The 19,983-nt window shown below is 36.0% G+C and overlaps 1 protein-coding gene across 1 annotated transcript in view; it reads left to right on the plus strand.

Annotated features, from left to right (window-relative positions):
- CCDC158 (coiled-coil domain containing 158) overlaps window positions 1-19,983 on the plus strand; it is a 51,372-nt gene extending 31,389 nt beyond the window's left edge. The window contains exons 14-23 of the mRNA XM_074324810.1: window positions 250-408; window positions 1,385-1,477; window positions 2,709-2,834; window positions 8,486-8,646; window positions 10,235-10,294; window positions 11,221-11,280; window positions 14,701-14,768; window positions 14,925-15,043; window positions 17,775-17,943; window positions 19,907-19,983. Coding sequence (XP_074180911.1) covers window positions 250-408; window positions 1,385-1,477; window positions 2,709-2,834; window positions 8,486-8,646; window positions 10,235-10,294; window positions 11,221-11,280; window positions 14,701-14,768; window positions 14,925-15,043; window positions 17,775-17,943; window positions 19,907-19,983 — 1,092 coding nt within the window. The remainder of the gene's footprint in view (window positions 1-249; window positions 409-1,384; window positions 1,478-2,708; window positions 2,835-8,485; window positions 8,647-10,234; window positions 10,295-11,220; window positions 11,281-14,700; window positions 14,769-14,924; window positions 15,044-17,774; window positions 17,944-19,906) is intronic.

Below are 19,983 nucleotides of genomic sequence, written 5' to 3' on the forward strand. Positions count from 1 at the left end.
CATATTTGGTAGGTTTTATCAAAGATTCGTTAAACCTAAAAAATATAATAATGCCAGCAGTGATAAAAATGAGAGAATACGTGGTAATATAATTCTAGCAGCTCCCAACTCCAAATCTGAAGCAATTAAATGGCAGATGAATTAAACTATAGTTCAGATTGATCTTTATATAACAGTTTTATATTTTTATCACACCTCAGCATCTACATTAGCATATCACTTCTGGTATTTTCTCCTCTATAACTGTAGGAAAAACATTTTCTAAAAGAAGAAAAGAATAAACTAAGCCAGGAATTGAGTACTGTTGCAACAGAGAAAAACAAGATGGCTGGAGAACTAGAAGTCTTGAGATCTCAGGAACGCCGTTTGAAAGAAAAAGTTGCTAATATGGAAGTTGCTCTCGATAAGGTAGTTATTAATTAAATATATAAAGTAATTATCAACCAAATAGCTATTAACTAAGTAGAATTGTTCTGAATGAAAGCTCCATGTTGATAGGAACCAAATCTATATTATATTCCAATCACCTAGCACAAGGTAAAACCATATCCTATGGAGAAGTCTCTTCTGAGATTTAAAAACATAGTTATAATGTGTACTTTTTACAAAATTATCTTCTTCAGGCCATTGCAGTCACAGAAGCAGTAAGATATAAGATGTAAGGTGCTCCTGGTGCCCTTAGTGGACTGAATAATTAAAAATGTCTCCAATCTAACTTACTATGAAAGAACAACTTGAACACTAAGTAGAATACAGTCTGTTAAAAGTATCAATAAAATGATGAAATAATGCTAATATCTGGCATTTTGTGGGGTCCAGAAGATGCAGGTAGAAAACATTAAAAAAAAAAAAAAAATGAGACAGATCAGTAACACTCTATTTGTCATTGCCATTTATTATGGCAGAATAAATATCTCTTCCTGTCACCTGAAAACTCTGGAAGGTGAAATATTTACCAAAACTAGTCCTTGATTCTTAAGAAATCAGAACCTTCATGGTTAGGTAAAATGATATGTGATCCCACCTATGCCAACTTGGTCTTAAAACATGATATATTGACTCAATGAATTTCAGTTGTGGTTATTTTTATATAATTTTTTTTTTTTTTACATTGCTAATGCTGTTTGCTCATTTCATCCTTAGTTCATTCTTTTGAGTGCCCTCCACATATAAATGGGATGTAGATGCTGGGATACAGAGGATATAGACATTGCCTCCAATTGTTCTCTGTTGGATAAAACAGATGAATAAATAGATGAATGTAATACAGTGTGCTAAGAGTGGGGAAGTTTCCTTGAAGATATTGCAGCTCTGCATTTATAGGCTAATAAAATAAAATTGCATAAAAATGGAGGATAAACCATATGTGGTTTCTTGATTGTAGGCATCTTTGCAGTTTGCAGAATGTCAAGATATAATACAACGTCAGGAACAAGAATCTGTGCGCCTAAAACTTCAACACACTTTGGATGTAAAAGTAAGGTGTTTTTTTTTCATCATAAATAGTAGTGTAAGCAAAATAATGCCATTGTTTGATATATTTTATTTATTACCTTAGATATATTCAAGTGTACTTTTCAGCATTATCTGATACTAACAATTATAAAATCTGTACAAACATTGTTACGTGCTATACCTACCCTTTTCACGTATAGTAACATATTGAAGCACAATGCTTGATGTTAAGTTTATAATAAATGGGGGAAACACAAAAGTGCCTGCCTTGGGAATACCTGAGGGAAGAGTTTTGCATAGAGAACGGTCAAGCAAGTGCAAAGGCCCAAAGTACAAGTGTGTTTGGCTTGTTTGGAGAATAGCAAAAATGTTGTAATCTGCATGCCAAAAACATTTACTCTTTAAAAATAGTACATTTTCCACTGAAATGCATGTCTATTTTCCCAGTATTTTTTTAAGTTGCAGACATACTTTAAACTCTCAGTATTGATACTTTCACTGGAGCCCTCCATAGTTGTAGAGGATCTTGCTCAGTAGCACGCCAGCACTAGCGTGGAGTCTTTGGTAAGAGTTAGGAACCAGTGTAGTGGCATACCATCCTAGGTGTGTTTTCGCATCTGGAATGCTTTTATCTTTCTTTTTTTTAATTTCAGTAAATTTATTCGTTAATAAAATTATGCAGGTTTCAAGTGTACAATTCTTAATACCCTAAAATCATCTGTATATTGCATTGTGTGTTCACCACCCAAAGTCAGGTCTCCTTCCATCACCATATATTTGACCCCCTTTACCCTTTTCTACTTTCAACCCTTCCCCCTTACCTTCTGGTGACCACCATACCATTGTCTGTCTGAGTTTTTGTTTGTTTGTTAATTTTTACTTTCAGTTTTATATCCCACATATGAGTGAAATCATATGGTTCTTGACTTTTTCCATCTGACTTATTTCGCTCAGCATGATATTCTCAAGATCCATCATGTTGTTGCAAATGGCAGTATTTCATCTTTTCTTATGGCTGAGTAATATTCCATCGTACATATATGTACCACATCTTCTTTATCCAATCATCTATCGATGGACACCTACATTGCTTCCATATCTTGGCTAATGTAAACAAATGCTGCAATGAACATAGAAGTACATATATCTTTATGAATAAATGTTTTCAGATTTTTTTGCAAAAATACAATTTGATTTCAAAATTCTAATTGTAGGTAGACAATTATTTTGCTCACATCTATATTGTTTTCCAGGAACTTCAGGGCCCTGGATATACCTCAAATTCTTCTGTGAAACCACGCCTTCTACAGCCATCATCAGCTGCCCATTCTCATTCTAATGTACCATCTTCCCAGTCTACAGCCAGCTTCCTGTCTCATGTAAGGAACTAGTCCTTTAATCCATGATGCAAATGACATAATATATAAATAATTTTAAATTAAGAAGAATTTCATTTTAAAAATATATCTGTAGTTATGACATTTTCAATTAATAGATTTTAGATTTATATAGACCAGATGAATGTTTTCTTCACTATTTGGTATTTTTTTCTGGGGAAAACAAATATGAAATATTCAGTGGGATTAATGTTTACATAATTGTTAAAGAAATTATTAATAGCCTATATTCAATCCTTTCCATCACAAGCATTTCCCGAAAACAAAGCAAATGTCGAGATGGCTAAAATAAGCATCATTTCAAAAGCCAAAGGCAAGTTAGTGGTATATGTAATACTCTACCAAGATGAAAATGATTTGCTGTATATTGTTTCTTCATGAACTATTTGTGAACTTATTTATAATCATTAAATGTTTTTATTTCCTTTAGTTAAAACATTAGAAACTTTGGAAATTTTTTAGTTCAACTTCTCATACTTTTAAAGCTCAAGATTTATCTCTTCTGAAAATACATATTTATGGTACCACTAAACTCGTGCAACCATTATTCAGCTCCAACTCTATAAAGAAATGAGACTTATTCCATAAATCACACATGAAAATCAATTTCATTAGTTAACAGTCCTAATATATGTATAGCAATAGGATCACCACTGACCTACCAGTTATTCCACCTGTGCCATTTAAATGAGAATTATATACTAAGACATGTCTAAAAGTTGAAGTGGACTCTTCTCACAAACTTAAGATGTGTGCACTGAAAAACAGTTTATCTCAGGACAAACAATAGAACATTCTATCAAGCACTTGAATAATAATATTAGAAGCTAAGCATGGTTCTCTCTGGAGACTGAACTTGGAGGTGGGCAGAGGCAGGACGAGAGACTGCTGCTTCTTGGTTTAAGTGTTGTAAAATCAGTTTACCTTTAAAACTATGTATGTGACATTGATAAAAATTAATTTAAACCCTCCCCCCGCCTCCACAAATAACCTTGCAAACCAAGGTTATTTGACCAGGAGTCACTGGGACTCAAGATATGTCTGTTACTTCTATGTGTGACCTTGGAAAGCCAGTTAAATATATTGTGCCCTGCCCTTTTTATCTCTTAATGAGGCATCTGGACTACAGGATCTCTAGGGTCATCTAGAATGATCAGCTCTGAAATTCCGTATCTTTTCATTACCCTAAAATCAGCATGGTAGATTTGGCCTAGGTGCTTAATACATAGATTCTGCTTGATTATAAAGACTCTCATCCATCACTGAAAAAGTACCAGTCAAATCTATGAAATCAAAATTTTAAATAATAATTCTAATAGCAAAAATGAAGTATATGCTCTAAATAGACCATTAAGCATGCTTTATACAATTAATTTCTTCTCTTAAAAAGTTTAGTATATAATTTTACACAATAAAAGTAGCATACCTTCTTTGTGTTGTTCATTGATGTGTGTATCCCAAATACCTAGAATAGTGTCTAACCTATAGTAGGTATTTACTACATATTTGTGTAATAGCTCAATGCATTAAATTTGTTGTAGAACATTGTGTTCAGGTTTCCATTGTTTCTACTGATAAATCAGTTTTAAGCTATATTGTTGCTCTTTTGGAGGTAATTTTTTTCTCTGACAGCTTTTGAGATTTTTTTCTTTGTCTTGGTGTATAGATAGCAGTTTGACTGTGATGTGCCTAGGTTGGTCTTCTTTGGGTCTATCTTTCTTGGGCTTTCCTGATCCTCCTGAATGTGTGGAGTGATATCTTTCATTGATTTTAGAAAATTTTTATCCCTTACCTTCTCAATAATTTTTCCTGCCCCATTCCCGTGTTTCTTTCTGGAACTCATACTATTAACTAACATTCTTTTCAAAATTGGTGTTTGATAACTTTGCTGTCTGAATCACCTATGGTCCTGTGACCATTGTTACTCTCGGTTTCTGGTCATGTTGTTGTCTGGTCTCTTTGCTTTCTTTTTTCTTTAATACTTCCCTGTCTCCACACATGCACAGCCAACCCCCACCCCCCACCCTCCATTATCAATGTCACTAGCTGAAATGGTACAATTGCTACCAAGGAAGAACCTACAAGGTATGACAATTAAGTTCGCGAACTTGTTGCAACGATGTTGCTAACCTTTTTTGATATCAGAGGGATTATTCATTATGAATTTGTACCAACTGGACAAACAGTTAACCAAGTTTACTATTTGGAAGTGCTGAAAGGCTGCAAGAAAAAGACAAAAACAACCCGAACTTTTCTCCAACAATTCATGGCTCTTGCATCATGACAATACACCAGCTCACATGGCATTGTCTGTGAGGGAGTTTTTACCCAGTAAACAAATAACTGTGTTGGAATACCCTCCCTACTCACCTGATCTGGCCCCCAGTGACTTCTTTCTTTACCCAAAGTTAAAGGAAATATTGAAAGGAAGACATTTTGATGACATTCAGGACATCAACTGTAATTACGACAAGAGCTCTGAAGGCCATTCCAGAAAAAGAGTTCCAAAATTGCTTTGAAGGGTAGAATAGGCACTGGCATCAGTGCATAGCTTCCCAAGGGGAGTATTTTGAAGGTGACTGTGGTGATATTCAGCAATGAGGTATGTAGCATTTTTTCTAGGATGAGTTCGCAAACTTAATTGTCTGACCTCGTATGCCTTTTGGGGTTAGTGTTTTAGATTTCTTCAGATAAATTCCAGAAGTGGAATTATTGAGTCTTTCTTTGTCTCTTGTTATAACCTTTGTTTTAAGGTCTTATTTCGTCTGGTATAAGTATTGCTACCCAGCTTTTACTTCTTTTTTTTTTCATAAAATATCTTTTTCTATCCTTTTACTTTCAGTTTGTGTATGTCTTTCAATCTGAAGTGAGTCTCATATGTATGGGTCTTGTTTTCTTATCCATTCAACCACCCTGTGTCTTCTGATTGGAGCATTTAATCCATTTATATTTAAAGTAATTGTTGACAGATATGTAGTTATTGCCATTTTATTATTCATATTTTTGGTCTTTTTTTTTTTTTTTTTTCATCTTAAAGAAGTCCCTCTAACATTCCTTGTATACTGTTTTGCTGTTGATGAACTCCTTAGCTTTTTCTTGTCTGGGAAACTCTTTATCCTTTGATTCTAAATGATAGCTTTGCTAGGTAGAGCAATCTTGGTTGTAGGTCCTTGCTTTTCATCACTTTGAATATTTCATGCCAATCCCTTCTGGCCTACAAAGTTTCTGTTGAGAAATCAGCCAACTATCTTATGGGAGCTCCTTTGTAGGTAACCAACTGCTTTTCTGTTGCTGCTTTTAAGATTCTCTCTTTGTCTTTAACATTTGGCATTTTTATTATGATGTATTTTGATGTTGGCCTCTTTGGGTTCATCTTGTTTGGGACTCCCTGCACTTCCTGGGCTTGTATGTCTATTTCCTTTGCCAGGTTAGGGAAGTTTTTCATCATTTTTTTCTTCAAATAGGTTTTCAATTCCTTGCTCTTTCTCTTCTCCTTCTGGTACGAATGTTAGTACGCTTGTCGTTATCCCACAGGCTCCTTAAACTATCCCCATTATTTTGGATTCTTTTTCTTTTTTTTTTTTTTTTTTGCTGTTCTGATTGGGTGTTTTCTGCTGCCTTATCTTCTAAATTGCTGATTTGATCCTCTGCTTCATCTAAGCTACTGTTGATTCCCTCTAATGTACTTTTCATTTCAGTTATTATATTCTTTATTTCTGACTGATTCTTTTTATGTTTTCTATCTCCATTTTAATGTTTCCTATATCTTTGTTGAAGTTCACCCTGAGACCGTTAAGCATCTTTTATAACCAGTGTTTTGAACTCTGCATTTGCTTGATTACTTGTCTCCATTTTGTTTAGTTTTTTCTGGAGCTTTGTTCTGTACTTTTATTTGGGACATGTTTCTTTGTCTCCCCATTTTGGCTATTTCCCTGTGTTAGTTTCTATGTATTAGGTAGGGCTACTATGTCTCCCAGTCTTTGTAGAGTGACCTTATGTAGTAGGTGTCCTGTGCAGCCCAGTGTGCAGTCTTCCTGGTCACCTGAGCCTGGTGCTCCAGGTGTGTCCTTTGTGTGAGTTGTATGTGCACTCCTTTTGTAGGTGAGCCTTGGTTGCTGTTTGCACATCAATAGGTGGGATTGACTCTGGGACTGATTGGTTGTGAGGACTGGCCATGACTACAGTGGAGGAGCTGTTGTACAGGGTCTGACCCTACAAAGCAAGATTTGCTTTAGCTTGGCTCTGGTGCCTGCTGAGTCTGCCCTTTGGATGTGTCATTTGTGGAGGTCATTGGATTGTGCTCTGGTGTGGTCTAAAGCTGACTACTGGGGGTGTTGATTCTGGGGCCTCTTGAGGAGGCTCTGATGCAGGCCAAGTTTAGCTGCTGCCTGTGCCCTGCCTGGGGCCACTTGATGAACTCCAAATAGATCTGCAGATGGTTGCCACTTGTGCTGGGCTTGGAGGTGCCTGGGAGAGGCTAAGCTGCATACTAAGGCTGGTTGGTGATAGTGCCAGGCTTGGAGCTGCTTAAGAGACATGGGGCATGCCAAGGCCAAATACTGCTTGTTTGGGGTTTGTGAACCTTTGAGAGGTTTTCAGAAAGTCTGCAGCATGAGTCAAGGCAGGCCATTTGTATGGAAAAGCCACTGGAAGCAGCTTGGGTGGGCCCACAATTTGGGTGGGCAGGATCTCAGGAATCACCAGGGTGGAGCAAATGGTGTTAGCCAGGATGTTGGAGACTCAGATATGGTGTGTGCCTTCATCTGCATGCTGGGTCAGGAAGGGCTCAACAAAGGAACAATGGATTCTGCCAGCAGTTATATCTGGGAGAAAGCTGCCTGCTCCTCCAGCCTTCACCCTGAAGCCAGACAATTCATTTTCTCCCTGTATGTTTTTGGTGCCTTTCAAGCTTCTGCGCCAATGCTGGAGCTCAGACTGTGTGAGTCCACACAGGAGCCTTTTAAGAAGAACACCTGGGGCTCCAGCCACTTTCCATCTTACTCAGCCACAATTTCCACTGGTTTTCATCGCCAGAAGTTATGGGAGCTTCTTTTCCTGGCACTGGAACCCTGGGCTGGGGAGCCTGGTGTGGGGCTGGGACCCCCTCACTCCTCTGGGAGGACCTCTGAAGCTGAGATATCTTCCTGATTTTTAACCACTACACCTGGGTGTGGGACTGACTTTCTGCCAGTCCTCCTACCAGTCTCCACATGGTGTCTTCTGTATGTCTTTAGTCATAGGACTTCTCTTTAGCTGGACATTAGATGATTCTCAATGATGGTTCTGTAGTTTAGTTGTAATTTTGATGTGGTCATGGGAGGACCCATGGAGTAGCATTTAGCTACTCTACTATCTTGACTGAAAGTTCTCCCATACTCTAATTTATAAATATGCATGCACATATGTGTAAATAATTATACACACATTTATAAATTAGATATGACACTATGTTGATTATTGATTGGGTATTACTGATTATCCCTTAGTAGTAAGATTACAGGTGATTTTTGTTTTCCTCTTCTTTCTCCTTCATAATTTTTATTTACCAGTTGAATTGATTTTATAATATGAAATAGCATGTGAATCTGAAAAAACAAAGTCTTTTTTTTTTTTTGTAAATTGTTTTAATTCAGCATTCTATGAAACATAACACACTGAAGGAAGATCCAACAAGGGACCTGAAACAGCTTCTCCAAGAATTGAGAAGTGTGATCAATGAGGAACCACCTGTGCCTTTGGGCAAAACTGAGGAAGATGGGAGAACACCATCTCTGGGAGTCTCATATGTAGCTATGTAAGACTGAGTGTACTTCAGAATGCAAGAGCTTCTCTTGTCAGTGGTTTGCCTTTAAGCTGTCTGTGTGTTACTCTCTGGGAGGTTGAGATTTAAAAACTTTGAAGAGTATCTAACATTACCAGGGAAAAATAATATGAAAGTAGAGGAGTTAAACAAAAGTAAAACAACTTGACATCAAGAGAAAATAATACAGTTCTTCTATTCAGAAAGTAGTCAGGGCAAGACATCACCCAAAATTACATTTATGTGGTTATTTATAGTTCCCAACAAAGTTCACATCCATAATCTTATTTGATTATCACAATGGCTATTTGAGACAGGATAGGGCAGGATTTATGTATCCCATTTTACAAATGAGAAAAACATAACTTTCAAAAGGTTGCCTTGCCTGTAGCCACATAGTTCAACGGAGGAGCTAAAACTAGAACCCTGAGAACTATATATCTCTTCAGGTGTGAGCTAATAGGGAGGGACTTGGTTCTGTCATGTTATTCATGCCAGTGACTTATATCAAATTAATAAAAGGTCAGTTCCAAAAAGGATTCAACCAATTCACCAGCCCTTCCTTACACATACCTGCAGAAATCAATGAGATTCTCATATTCTTTTCAAATAGTGTTTAAAATTTTATTGTTATTATTAGATTAACTTAAAACATTTTAATATGGTATATACATATTTTTAGTATTATAATACTAATTGTATACTAGTTGTTAGTATTATCACAACCTGTTATTGTAGTAATCATTTTCTGGTTATATGGCAAATATCTAAAAGTAATACTTCCTGAAATAATGTTTATATATAAACAACCTTCAGTTTCTTAAGATGTTCAATTAATGTATATTAACTTGAGGTAGCAAAACATTAGCTGGATTTATCTAATTTTTATTAATGATATTGCTAATAGTGATAGTAAAATATTCATAACAGACCAGTTACTTAGCATAGCATAGCGTATACTGAGTCACATGCCAGAAATATTCCATTGGACGCTGCATCAAAGAATACCTATGCTTACAGAGCACTTTTATTTTTGTCATAACTCTATAATGTGCCCTTTAAGCCAGGGCAGTATTATTAAGCTCATTTGTCCGATGAGTAAATTTAGGCATAGACTGAGTTGCCTCCTCAAATGAAGCAAACAGGCAAAGCTAGAAGTAAAAGTTAGAGCCCCTGGCTCCCAACACTAATCATTCCACAGATTGCCATGACTTCCCTGATCAGATTTCCATCACTTCAGCCATGATGAGCTTGAACTACATTGGATTGTATTGGACATGAATATACTTGGTCCTTGCCTTTAGAGAGTTTATGTTAATTTGCTGTAATCCTACAATGGCTTTGTCACCAAAGCCTAAACTTTGCATAAAGCTTTTAAGAGTCCATGGAACGAGAAAGCATTTCTGAGTTTTCTGAGTTGATAAACTCTATGGGTAGCCCTTTGCAAAATTTGCTTAGAGAACTAAAATCTGTTGTGCCTTAAAGAGTTCAATACACATGAGCAATTTATTATTCTAAAAATACGTAGAATCTGGAAATTGTTCTTTGTATAATTAACTGAGAGTTATATTTATCTATACAGAGATGATAGAATAAGAGATTTCATTACTGAATCAAGCCTGAGATTAGAGATATGCTATAGGTAAGAAGAATCTGAGATTCTGAATCTAATTAACTGTCCAAGAATTTTATATGTGACCAGGCAACTTGGGAAGTCTGGACAGTTTACATGGGAATCAATGGGCATTTTGAGCTCATTGAAGGAAAGCTGTTACATTGAAGGAAAGCTGTTAATTGAAACCAAAAGGATTTCAATTAAATGTACTAAAGTAATTTACTTTTTAGAAAAAAAATCACATTAATAAGCATTCTTCTGCTTATTTTAAATTTTGATGTTGTTTACCCAGAAGAAGATATTTATATGATATATCATGCCAAAAACGAAAGACTTTTTCTATATTTACACATATTTTCTGTGGCTTACATAACTTGAGAGGAAGGTAGTCCAGAAGGAAATTATGACAACCTCAATTTAGGATTATAAGACCCTCACTGAAAATTCTATTTGTATCAATAATTGAATTATTAAATGAAATCATAAAAAGAGCATAAAAAATGATATCCATAAACCCTAGACAAAGACAATTTCTGAGAACTGACTTTAGCCAAAAAAAGAGAAAAAAAGGCTCATATTAACACGTTACTCATTTAAGACGCTGAGGCCATTGCCTGCAGGCCTTCAGTAGTTCCTCACTGCCTGTTGCATTAAGAACATGGTCCCTCAGCCCAACTTTGAAGAATTCCCCTAACTTGTCAGCAGCCTGCTTTACTCCTATGCTATGCTCTAATCTAAACAGACTACTCTTGATTCCCAAAAGGAGTTCATTTCTTTCTGTCTTCAAGCTTTTCTCCATACTATTTCCTCCACCTGGAAGAGCCAGTACCCCCGTCTCACTCTTTTGAATCTGTGTTTTCTAAAAGCAATGTTCAGAGGAACATTTTTGATTTATCATTAAGTTAAAAATAGCATGGCATAGTCTTTAATTCCCCCCATCCCTCTACCAACAGAAGCAACAACTCATTAAGGGACTCCACGGAAGGGAGCAAATCAAGTGAAACTCTCAGCAGGTAAGAAATGATCACACGAGTCCCCGACTTTCAAAATATCCCCTTTACGACTGTTCATTTATTAATTCAAAAGAGCGTTAACTGTCCATGACATGCCAGGCCCTTGGAGTGTAACAGTGAGCAAGACAGACGTGGGCCCTGTCCTTGAGTTACTTACACTGTAAGGGCTGTTTATTGACTGACTGCCTGGGGAAAAAGCTTACTTTTACTTATTGTCACCGCCTATTAAAAAAATGGAGATATTAGAGTCCTTTTTATAGCATAAGAATATGAAAATGAATGCTACTCTAAATTCCAGTTAGGCAGAAGCTTATTCATTGCTTTACTTTCAGCACCAAGCATGTTGCCTGGTGCTACATATTGCCACATAAGTAGCCATTCAGCAAATACTTGTTTAGTGAATGAATGAAGACAGTATTATATTTTCTTACTGTCCCTGCTACTAGATAAAAATACAATGAACTTGAATCTTTTTAAATGTATCTTTCTTTTAACCTAAATGAAATGAGTTGGTTTTTTTTTTCTTCACTAGATTTGTAACACTACATTGTACATGTTAATAATATCTGGAGCTACCTACTGCATATCTTTATTTTTCTATTTTCTGGGTGTTTTAGACTTACTTAGTCTATCTAACCTATGACATAGTTTAATGTATCATAATGTACATTGTTATCCCCACATATAGGTTAGAAATGAAGACTCAAGTTTGCTTAAGCAACTTGTCTAGGTCATACAGCTTGTAAACAATGGGTCACATTTGAACTCAGGTCACTCCGGCTCCTGAGCTCAGGCTGTGACCCACTCCTGTGTTCTGCCTCCGGGCACCTGGACTGAGCTACCAGGGAAAGATCCTAGGTATGGGACAGAGAGGGGCTGCTTCTCTGGAAACGTCAAGCTCTGCTGGAGTTTTTCCATGACTAGAAAAATCTGCTTCCTTCAGCAGCAATGTGTTTGTGAAGAAGAGAGAATGGTGAGGAAAAGATGGGACCTCGGCCTAGTCCCTTCCTGTGTTCAAACGGGAAGAAGAGATTTTTAAGTATTTAATAGAAGCTCTGAAAAGTATGACGCACACTATAAAATTAAAAATGCATTCAAACGCTCTATGCTATGGCAAATTGGCCTTTTTAAAAACTCACACCTAAATGAATGAGAATATCACAATTGCTGTTTTACCTCAACATTTCACTGTAATTGCAGCACCTTTTCTTTAATCAACATCTTACAGTAATGTTTCTTAATCTAGAAACTTCTGCAGCCATATACGCTAAATCAATGTAGTCTGTACCCAGAACAGAATAAAAAGAAACAAATAACTCTGGTATGTGTATTTGTGCTTGAATTATTCTGCAAGCCACATCTCTCAGAAGCTTTGTGGAGAATTGATTTTTCTCATTCTTTTTATGTTGCTGTAATTTAATGAGCAACATTATGCCCTAAGGAAGGATTCCTTATAATACCTAGCTCCCTTTTACACATCTCCATATGGATGTTTCCAGAGATGAAGCATAATGACCAACTAAAGAAAGATGACCGTTTCACAACACCATTCCCCTCTATCGCACACTTCTGTTTCACACCGCTGCTTCCCAGGGCACCTATCCTTAAAGCTTAACATTATCTTTTATTCGTCTTTCTCTCTTGTCTCACTTCTCTAGTCACCGAAACTTATTAATTCTGACCTAAAGCAGTTTTCAAATCCGTTTTCTTCTTTGCACATCCCCTCAAACTACCAATATTCATTTCTGGTGTTTGCGGTAACAAAATTAGTGGTTTAAAAAAATACAAATTTATCTCTCTCTTAACAGTTCTGGAGGCCTGAATTCCTAAGTCAGTTTCACTGAGCTGTTGTTAGGGCCACATTCCCTGCAGAAGCTCTTGGGGTTAATCCATTTCCTCACCTTTTCCCAGCTTCTAGAGTTTCCTTCCTGGCTTCTCCGTCCACCTCCACAGCCCACAGCATAACATCCTCAAATCTCTCTTTGCTGAGATTGTCATATCATCTCTCTCCTTTGTGAGATCTCCCCCACCTCCCGCTTAGACAGTTGTGATGACATTTAGGGCACATCTGGATAATCCAGTATAATCTCCCCGTCTCAAGATCCTTGATGTAATCACATCTGCAAAGCCTTTATTGCCATATAAGGAACGTTCATAGGTTCCCAGGTTCTTGGCATTCGGATACAGATATATTTGGCAGCCATTATTCAGCCCGCCACACTGCTTTAGGCCTTTTACCTTTCTTAGGGGCTCCAGTGTGGCCTTTATAGTGGTCAGTGTGGATGTTTTTAAATCTGATCTCTTGCATGTTCCAGTCACTTCTATGCATCAATTTCAAACTGATCTGCCTAAAGTACACTTCAAACTTTGTTTCCCAGCCCCAAAACCTTCAAAGACCCCCAATTGCCTGCTGCAGCAAGAACAAACTTTTTGCCCTGAGAATTAAGACCATCCACAATATAGCCACGACCTTCCTTTCCAGGGTCTTTCTCTGAATATGGCTATGCTCAAACTTTTTGGTTTCCGGATCCCTTTGCACTCACAAATGTCATTGAGGATTGCAAAGAGCTTTTGTTGACCTGGGTCATTTCCAGTGCTATTTTAAGTATTGGAAAATAAATTTTAAATTAAATTTTAATTTTAATATCAAATGTTTTGATATTTATTGATTTAAAAATAAACTGCATTACATGTTATAATAATGTATTTTATTATGAAAATAGCTACAATTTTCAAATAAAAGTCATTGAGAAGGCATTGTTTTATAACTTAACGCATGCCTTAATAAAAGACTGCTGGATTCTCATATCTGCATCTGCATTTAACTTGTGATACAGGTCTCATGGAGCCTCTGGGAAACTCCGCTACACACTTGTGAGAGACTGAGAGTTTAAAAAGTCAATAATATCTTAGTAAAACTCCCTGCAAGGGAACCACCTTGAGAACTGCTGCCATAATATTCCCATATTGGTAACCACAGAGCTGTTTCAACTTACTGATTTAAATAAGTCTGATAGTTTTATAACCCGATATATCCCAGGTTTCTTTCTCTTTTTTTTTTTGTCTTCGTTTTTTCATTTTTAAATAAGTCATTAAGAGTGCCTCTGTTAGAACCCATGAGAGAAATATTTGAGGTTTAAAATTATTATTACAGAAAAATGAATTTTCTAACCAAGATTATTATACATTATTACGTTTTCATGCTGCAAAATGTTCACGGGCACTGAATGCATAAAGACCATGAAACTTTGGATTCCCTCATAGGGTGTTTTAGGACTACTGCAGCTTAGGGTTAGGACTGCCATCTCCAGTTTGTATTATAAGCCATCACTTTTGCCTGCATGAGTTTGCTTCTGTCCATAAAAGTTAATGCTATGCTAGTGAAATGAAATGTTTGCGTGACCATTCTTATGCTTCCAGAGACCCAGTCACATTACACACAGGAGACCTAGAAGATCCATCTAGTTGCTTCACATTCCCATGTACAGGTGAGTTTTCAATGTGAGCACAGAAACAGGGCTGCTCAAAACCCTGCAGTGGCTCTCCATTGCCGTGAGAATAAAAGCTAATGTTGTTACAGTAGCCTATAAGTCCCTGTTAGCCCTCTGTTCTCATGTCCCGCTGCTACCTCCTTCTTCCCTCAGCTTCGTCCACCCTTGAATTGTTCTGGGAACCTTCCAGGCAGCTTCTGTTTCAGGGCCTTTACACCCACTCTTCCCTCCGTGATGCTAACCCCTTCACTTCCTTTAAAGCCTTTGCTCAGGTGTCCCTTTCCCAGGGAGACTTACTCTCACAACCTTATTTAAATATTGTAATCCTTCCACACTCCCATTTTCCCTCACCATTTTCTTTAATTAGATTTATCTTTTAATATACTATGTAACTTATTAATTTATGTTGTTCATTGCGTGTCACCTCCTGCTAGACAGAAGCTGCACAAGGGCAGATGTCCTTAAGGGTTTGGTTCCCTGATATATCCCAGGTTCTTAGAACCTTCCTGATACATAGCTGGTGCTCGATAAATATTTACAGAATGGATGAAAGGCAAAGGAGAATTGAGACAGATGGTTCTTCATATACTTTGCAAAGACTTACAGACAAAATGCTCTCTATGAAAACAAGGAGGTCAAGGATGAGATTAAAAGATAACAGAATCTGTTGAAAAGCAAAATGGCATAACACAGACTAAAAATGGAAGAGAAAAATAAAAATGTTACAAAGGAAAGCCTTAGAAAAATAAATAGGATAGGCATGACCGAAATCATAGTCGTGGACATGATGGGCCCCCTAGAGAAAGTCACACAGAAGGAGTTTTTTAAACTAAGAAAGATGAAAAATAATTATAAAGAATACGTTAGATTTGGGAGGCAAGGACAAACCAATAAACACATAATGGTCTCTCTATGGAAGAGAATATAATAAATGGGAAAAATGAAAATGTGAACAGATGGTCATTCAGCAAAAGTCTAGCTATAAATCTGGACAGTAATCATGTAAACAAGGAAGATTGAACTAGGAGATGAAACAGATAGGAGAAAGATAAATTTCTAAATTTTCTCTTCTTTTATAGAAAAGTATATATGTATATCTAAAATCAAAACATAATATTCTTAAATATAAACTCTTAATTTTAAAGTAATCTTTAACTTATGAAGAATCTTTGAAGAAAAGAGCATTTATTTGAGGTTAAACAATTCATTTATTTCACTTATGTTTTATTTATTTTCATGATTATGCATGAAAATACAAGATACATCCTTGCCTTATTAGATTAATATAAATGAGGGCTTTTACTTTTTTTTATACATCGTGAGTACCTTAGAACATGTCAACTCTGTTCCCTATCCTTCCAACTTACATACAACTGTTGTCACATATTTTAATTATAAATGTAAATACCACAATGGATTATTTGTACTGTTTTGTACACATATTTATACTTTACCTTCTGTCTAGTATGATTTTACTTATGCCTTTAATGTTTCCTTTAATATAAGTCTGCTGGGGACATATTCTCAGTTTCTGTACTTGTCTTTATTTTATGCTCATTTTTGAAGAATATTTGTGCCGAGTATAGAATTCTAGGGCTGACATTTTTCCTTCACTTTGAAAATATTCCATTGTTTTCTTGCTTCCATTGTTTCTACTAAGAAGTCAGCTCTAAAATTAATTGTTGTTCATTTAAATGTAATCTCTTTCTTTCCCCCTTCTGGAAGCTTTAAGATTGTTACTGTCTTTGGTTTGGTTTGTTTGTTTTTTAGCAGTTTTTACTGATATGTCCAGTTATGATTTTCTTTATATAAGAAGAACCTGTTTGGAGTTTGGAGTAATCTACTTGAATCTATGATAGTCTGTGCCTCCATTATCCAGAACTTATGGGTCCATATCTATTATCTGTATTTTTTCTCTGGGTTTTTCACTGTGTCATTTTGTCTCATCATATGCCTGATTATTTTATGGTATATGACAAACTTATATGAAAAATTGTACAGCTGGTTTGAGGCTTAGAATGAGGTTACCTTCCTCAGGAGAGCATTCATGCTTGGTTGTAGTAAACAACTAAGGACATCAGGGGCTAAGATCAAAATCTTGAGATTGCCAATCAAATATTTTGTAGAGGTTGACAAAACTTAGCACACTTATTAGAGACTAGCTTACATGCTTCTAGCTGCTCTCCAGTTGCTACTGCCACATTTTTTCTAGGTTCGCTGTGACCATGTCAGCATCCATACTACCCTCTCCCATTATATAATACTGTCCTCATTCAGGGGACAGCAACTGAAATGGGCACTTGGCTTCACAGACATTCAAGACTGTTGCCAGTGTCAGTATTAAATCTTGCTCTTCCATACCCTAACTTCTCAGGTTTGGAACTACTCAGGTTTGGTATAAAAAGCTGTCATTTATAATGCAGAATGCATCATTAAACTTAAAATATTCCTCCCACTCATCCCATTTAATTCTATGTAGTTAAATAATAGTAAATCAGATTGGTTTGAAACAAAATCAAATAAGCTAGTATGGCAATATTTAAATAAGACATTCTTTGTTTTAAAATAGTATTTTAGACTATCCATGAAGTGAACTCCCTAATAAGACAAGTGTCCATCGGATACCCTACAAAATCTTTACATTATTGATTATATTCTCCAAACTGTCTTTTGTATCCTCGTGGCAATCTGGTGATTACCAATTTGTGCTTTCTAATCCCCTCACCTTCTCCCTCATCCCCAGCCCCCTCCCATCTAGCAACCCTCAGTTTTTTCTCTATATCTCTGAGACTCTTTCTGATTAGTTTGCTCATTTATTCTATTCTACAGCTATATACAATGTCAGAGGGGTAGTAGATTGAGGGAGAGGGGTTATCACTTGGTGAGGGGTGTAAATGTCTAACTATTACATTGTACACCAGAAACTAATAAAAAATAATAATAAAATAGTATTTTAAAATTTCCATAATTTTAAAGGAAAAGTTGTTTAACCTGTAATTGGAAAATTTCTTTAAAAAAATATTGAGTAGACTTTTAATATCACATCTAAGCCATTTTCTAATAGCTTCACAGTCTCAGCCAATAGAAACAACAGGAAAAACATGCAGGAAGCTTCAGAACAGACTGGAAAGCTTGCAGACTCTGGTAGAAGATTTACAGATAAAGAACCAAGGTACAATGTTCATTTTGGCATGATCTTCTTTGCTCCAAAGAATACTGAACTTCCCTTCAGGTTAAGCCTCCTGTCTACAGACCCGCTACAAAAGATATTGAATAAGCCAGTCAGAAACTTTAGTCAAAATATAAGGGTCATAACCATGTCTAACCCCGGGGTTAATTGTGTGGCCTTACACAGGTTACTTTAGCCCTGCTCTGCTATAGACAAGCATGTGTACAGTGGTAACCTGTATACAATTGCAGTCGATAGCCAGAAAACAAAATAATGGTATTTAGCCTTACACAGGATTTTGATTAGCGTGGGCTATAAGAGACTATGCCACCCAGTGAATCACCACATAAAAAAAATTAACTACTTATAAATTTACGAAAGCTATTTGAATAAGAAACTACTGTGCTCTGCAGGTAATAGGCAACTTTGGGGCATAAATTCTAAGTGGATGCTCCCACAGCTGTGGGAGGATATGGATATGTTCCCATGGGTTTGGGAGGGCTACCATGTTTTATGCTTTTCTGAAACAAACTCACGAATCCAGAAGCCTGTGTCAGAGAGAAATTAATTTGGGGTTATACATGTTATTCCATCTTTTCATCTCTAGAGAATATAAATTGCTAGATGAAGGATAATATTTTTCTAAGAACAAATTCTTATAAAATAAATTCAACCTTACTAATTATCATAGTAGCTATTAGCATTTATGGAGCACTTACCAGCTATGTGCCAGGCCCTATAGTCATTGCTTTACTTATGTTTTCCTCATGTTGACCCTCGGAGGTGGGTGCTAATATTATGTCATTTGAAAATGAGGAAACTGAGGATAAGATCTCAGTCACTCAATAAGTTCTAAGTCACATGAGTGGTAGAGCTGGGACTTAATCTCTGCAATTTCTGACTACAAGATCCACATTTTTTTTACTATGCTAAGACTATACTAAATTGTTATTAAAGAAAATTTCAAGTCCCTTATGGTAACCTCAGATCCCTGTGTATATAAATATCAAGAAAATATTTTTAAAATTCATTGTGAGTTTTTTTAAAGGAGGATGCATTATCTTATTGATCCCATTTTGATCATACTTTGACTTATGTTTCTAAGTTTATCTGAGTAATGCCACCATGTAATAGTTCACATGGGAGATATGCTGTTTTTGTCTAAAAAATAAAAAGATCTTTATATTGGATTTATTGTCTGGATGAAATATCTCTTGGAAATTATGAAACAAATATTTTGGAGTAAATTTTGGAGGCATTTATCAAAACTTGAAATGCACATATGCTTTGACCCAGAAATTCCACTTCTAGCAATTTATTCTACAGAAAATAATTGTACAAATGTCTGTTTACGAAAGTATTTTCTATAGTATTATTTGTAAGTGAAAATAAGAAGCAACTTTTAAAAATTTATTTACTAATAGGTTGGTGCATCCATATAATGGAATACTGTGCAGTCATAACAAAACACGAGCTGAACTGGAAATATATTGACATTTTGTTAAGTGAATAAAGCAAGTTACAGAACAATTTATACCAGAAATCCATTTATGTAAAAAAGAAAACTCGTGTGTTTGTATGTGTACATAAAGATAATCACCAAACTGTTCACCGTGATGACCTCTGGGGGTGGGGGTGGGGGGTTCAGTAGATGGAAGAAACGGAGACAAAGACTGACTTTCATCTTTGTACGATTCTGAGTTATTCAAATTATTTAGTTAGTATGTATTACTTCTATAATAATTATCATGTTCATTTAAAACAACTGAAAGAGTAAAGATTTATCCTTAACTCTGTTCCATAACATCAGTCTTTTTAAAAATATACACTTTGCAATTTTTAAGAACTTCTTGAGCTCAGAATGTATCTATTCTATAGTAGCCAGCTGACCTTTTAAGAAGCGCATAATAGAATTAAAGCCTGAGTAAAGGTTCCTATTCTAACTTTGTTCTATCAACATTTTCAGCGATGTCTTCGATGATCAGAAATCAAGAAAAGAGGATACAGAAAGTGAAAGACCAGGAAAAAATGTTACTAAAATGA

This window comes from Rhinolophus sinicus, linkage group LG02, assembly GCF_036562045.2.
Source record: "Rhinolophus sinicus isolate RSC01 linkage group LG02, ASM3656204v1, whole genome shotgun sequence".
Classification (NCBI taxonomy): Eukaryota; Metazoa; Chordata; class Mammalia; order Chiroptera; family Rhinolophidae; genus Rhinolophus; species Rhinolophus sinicus.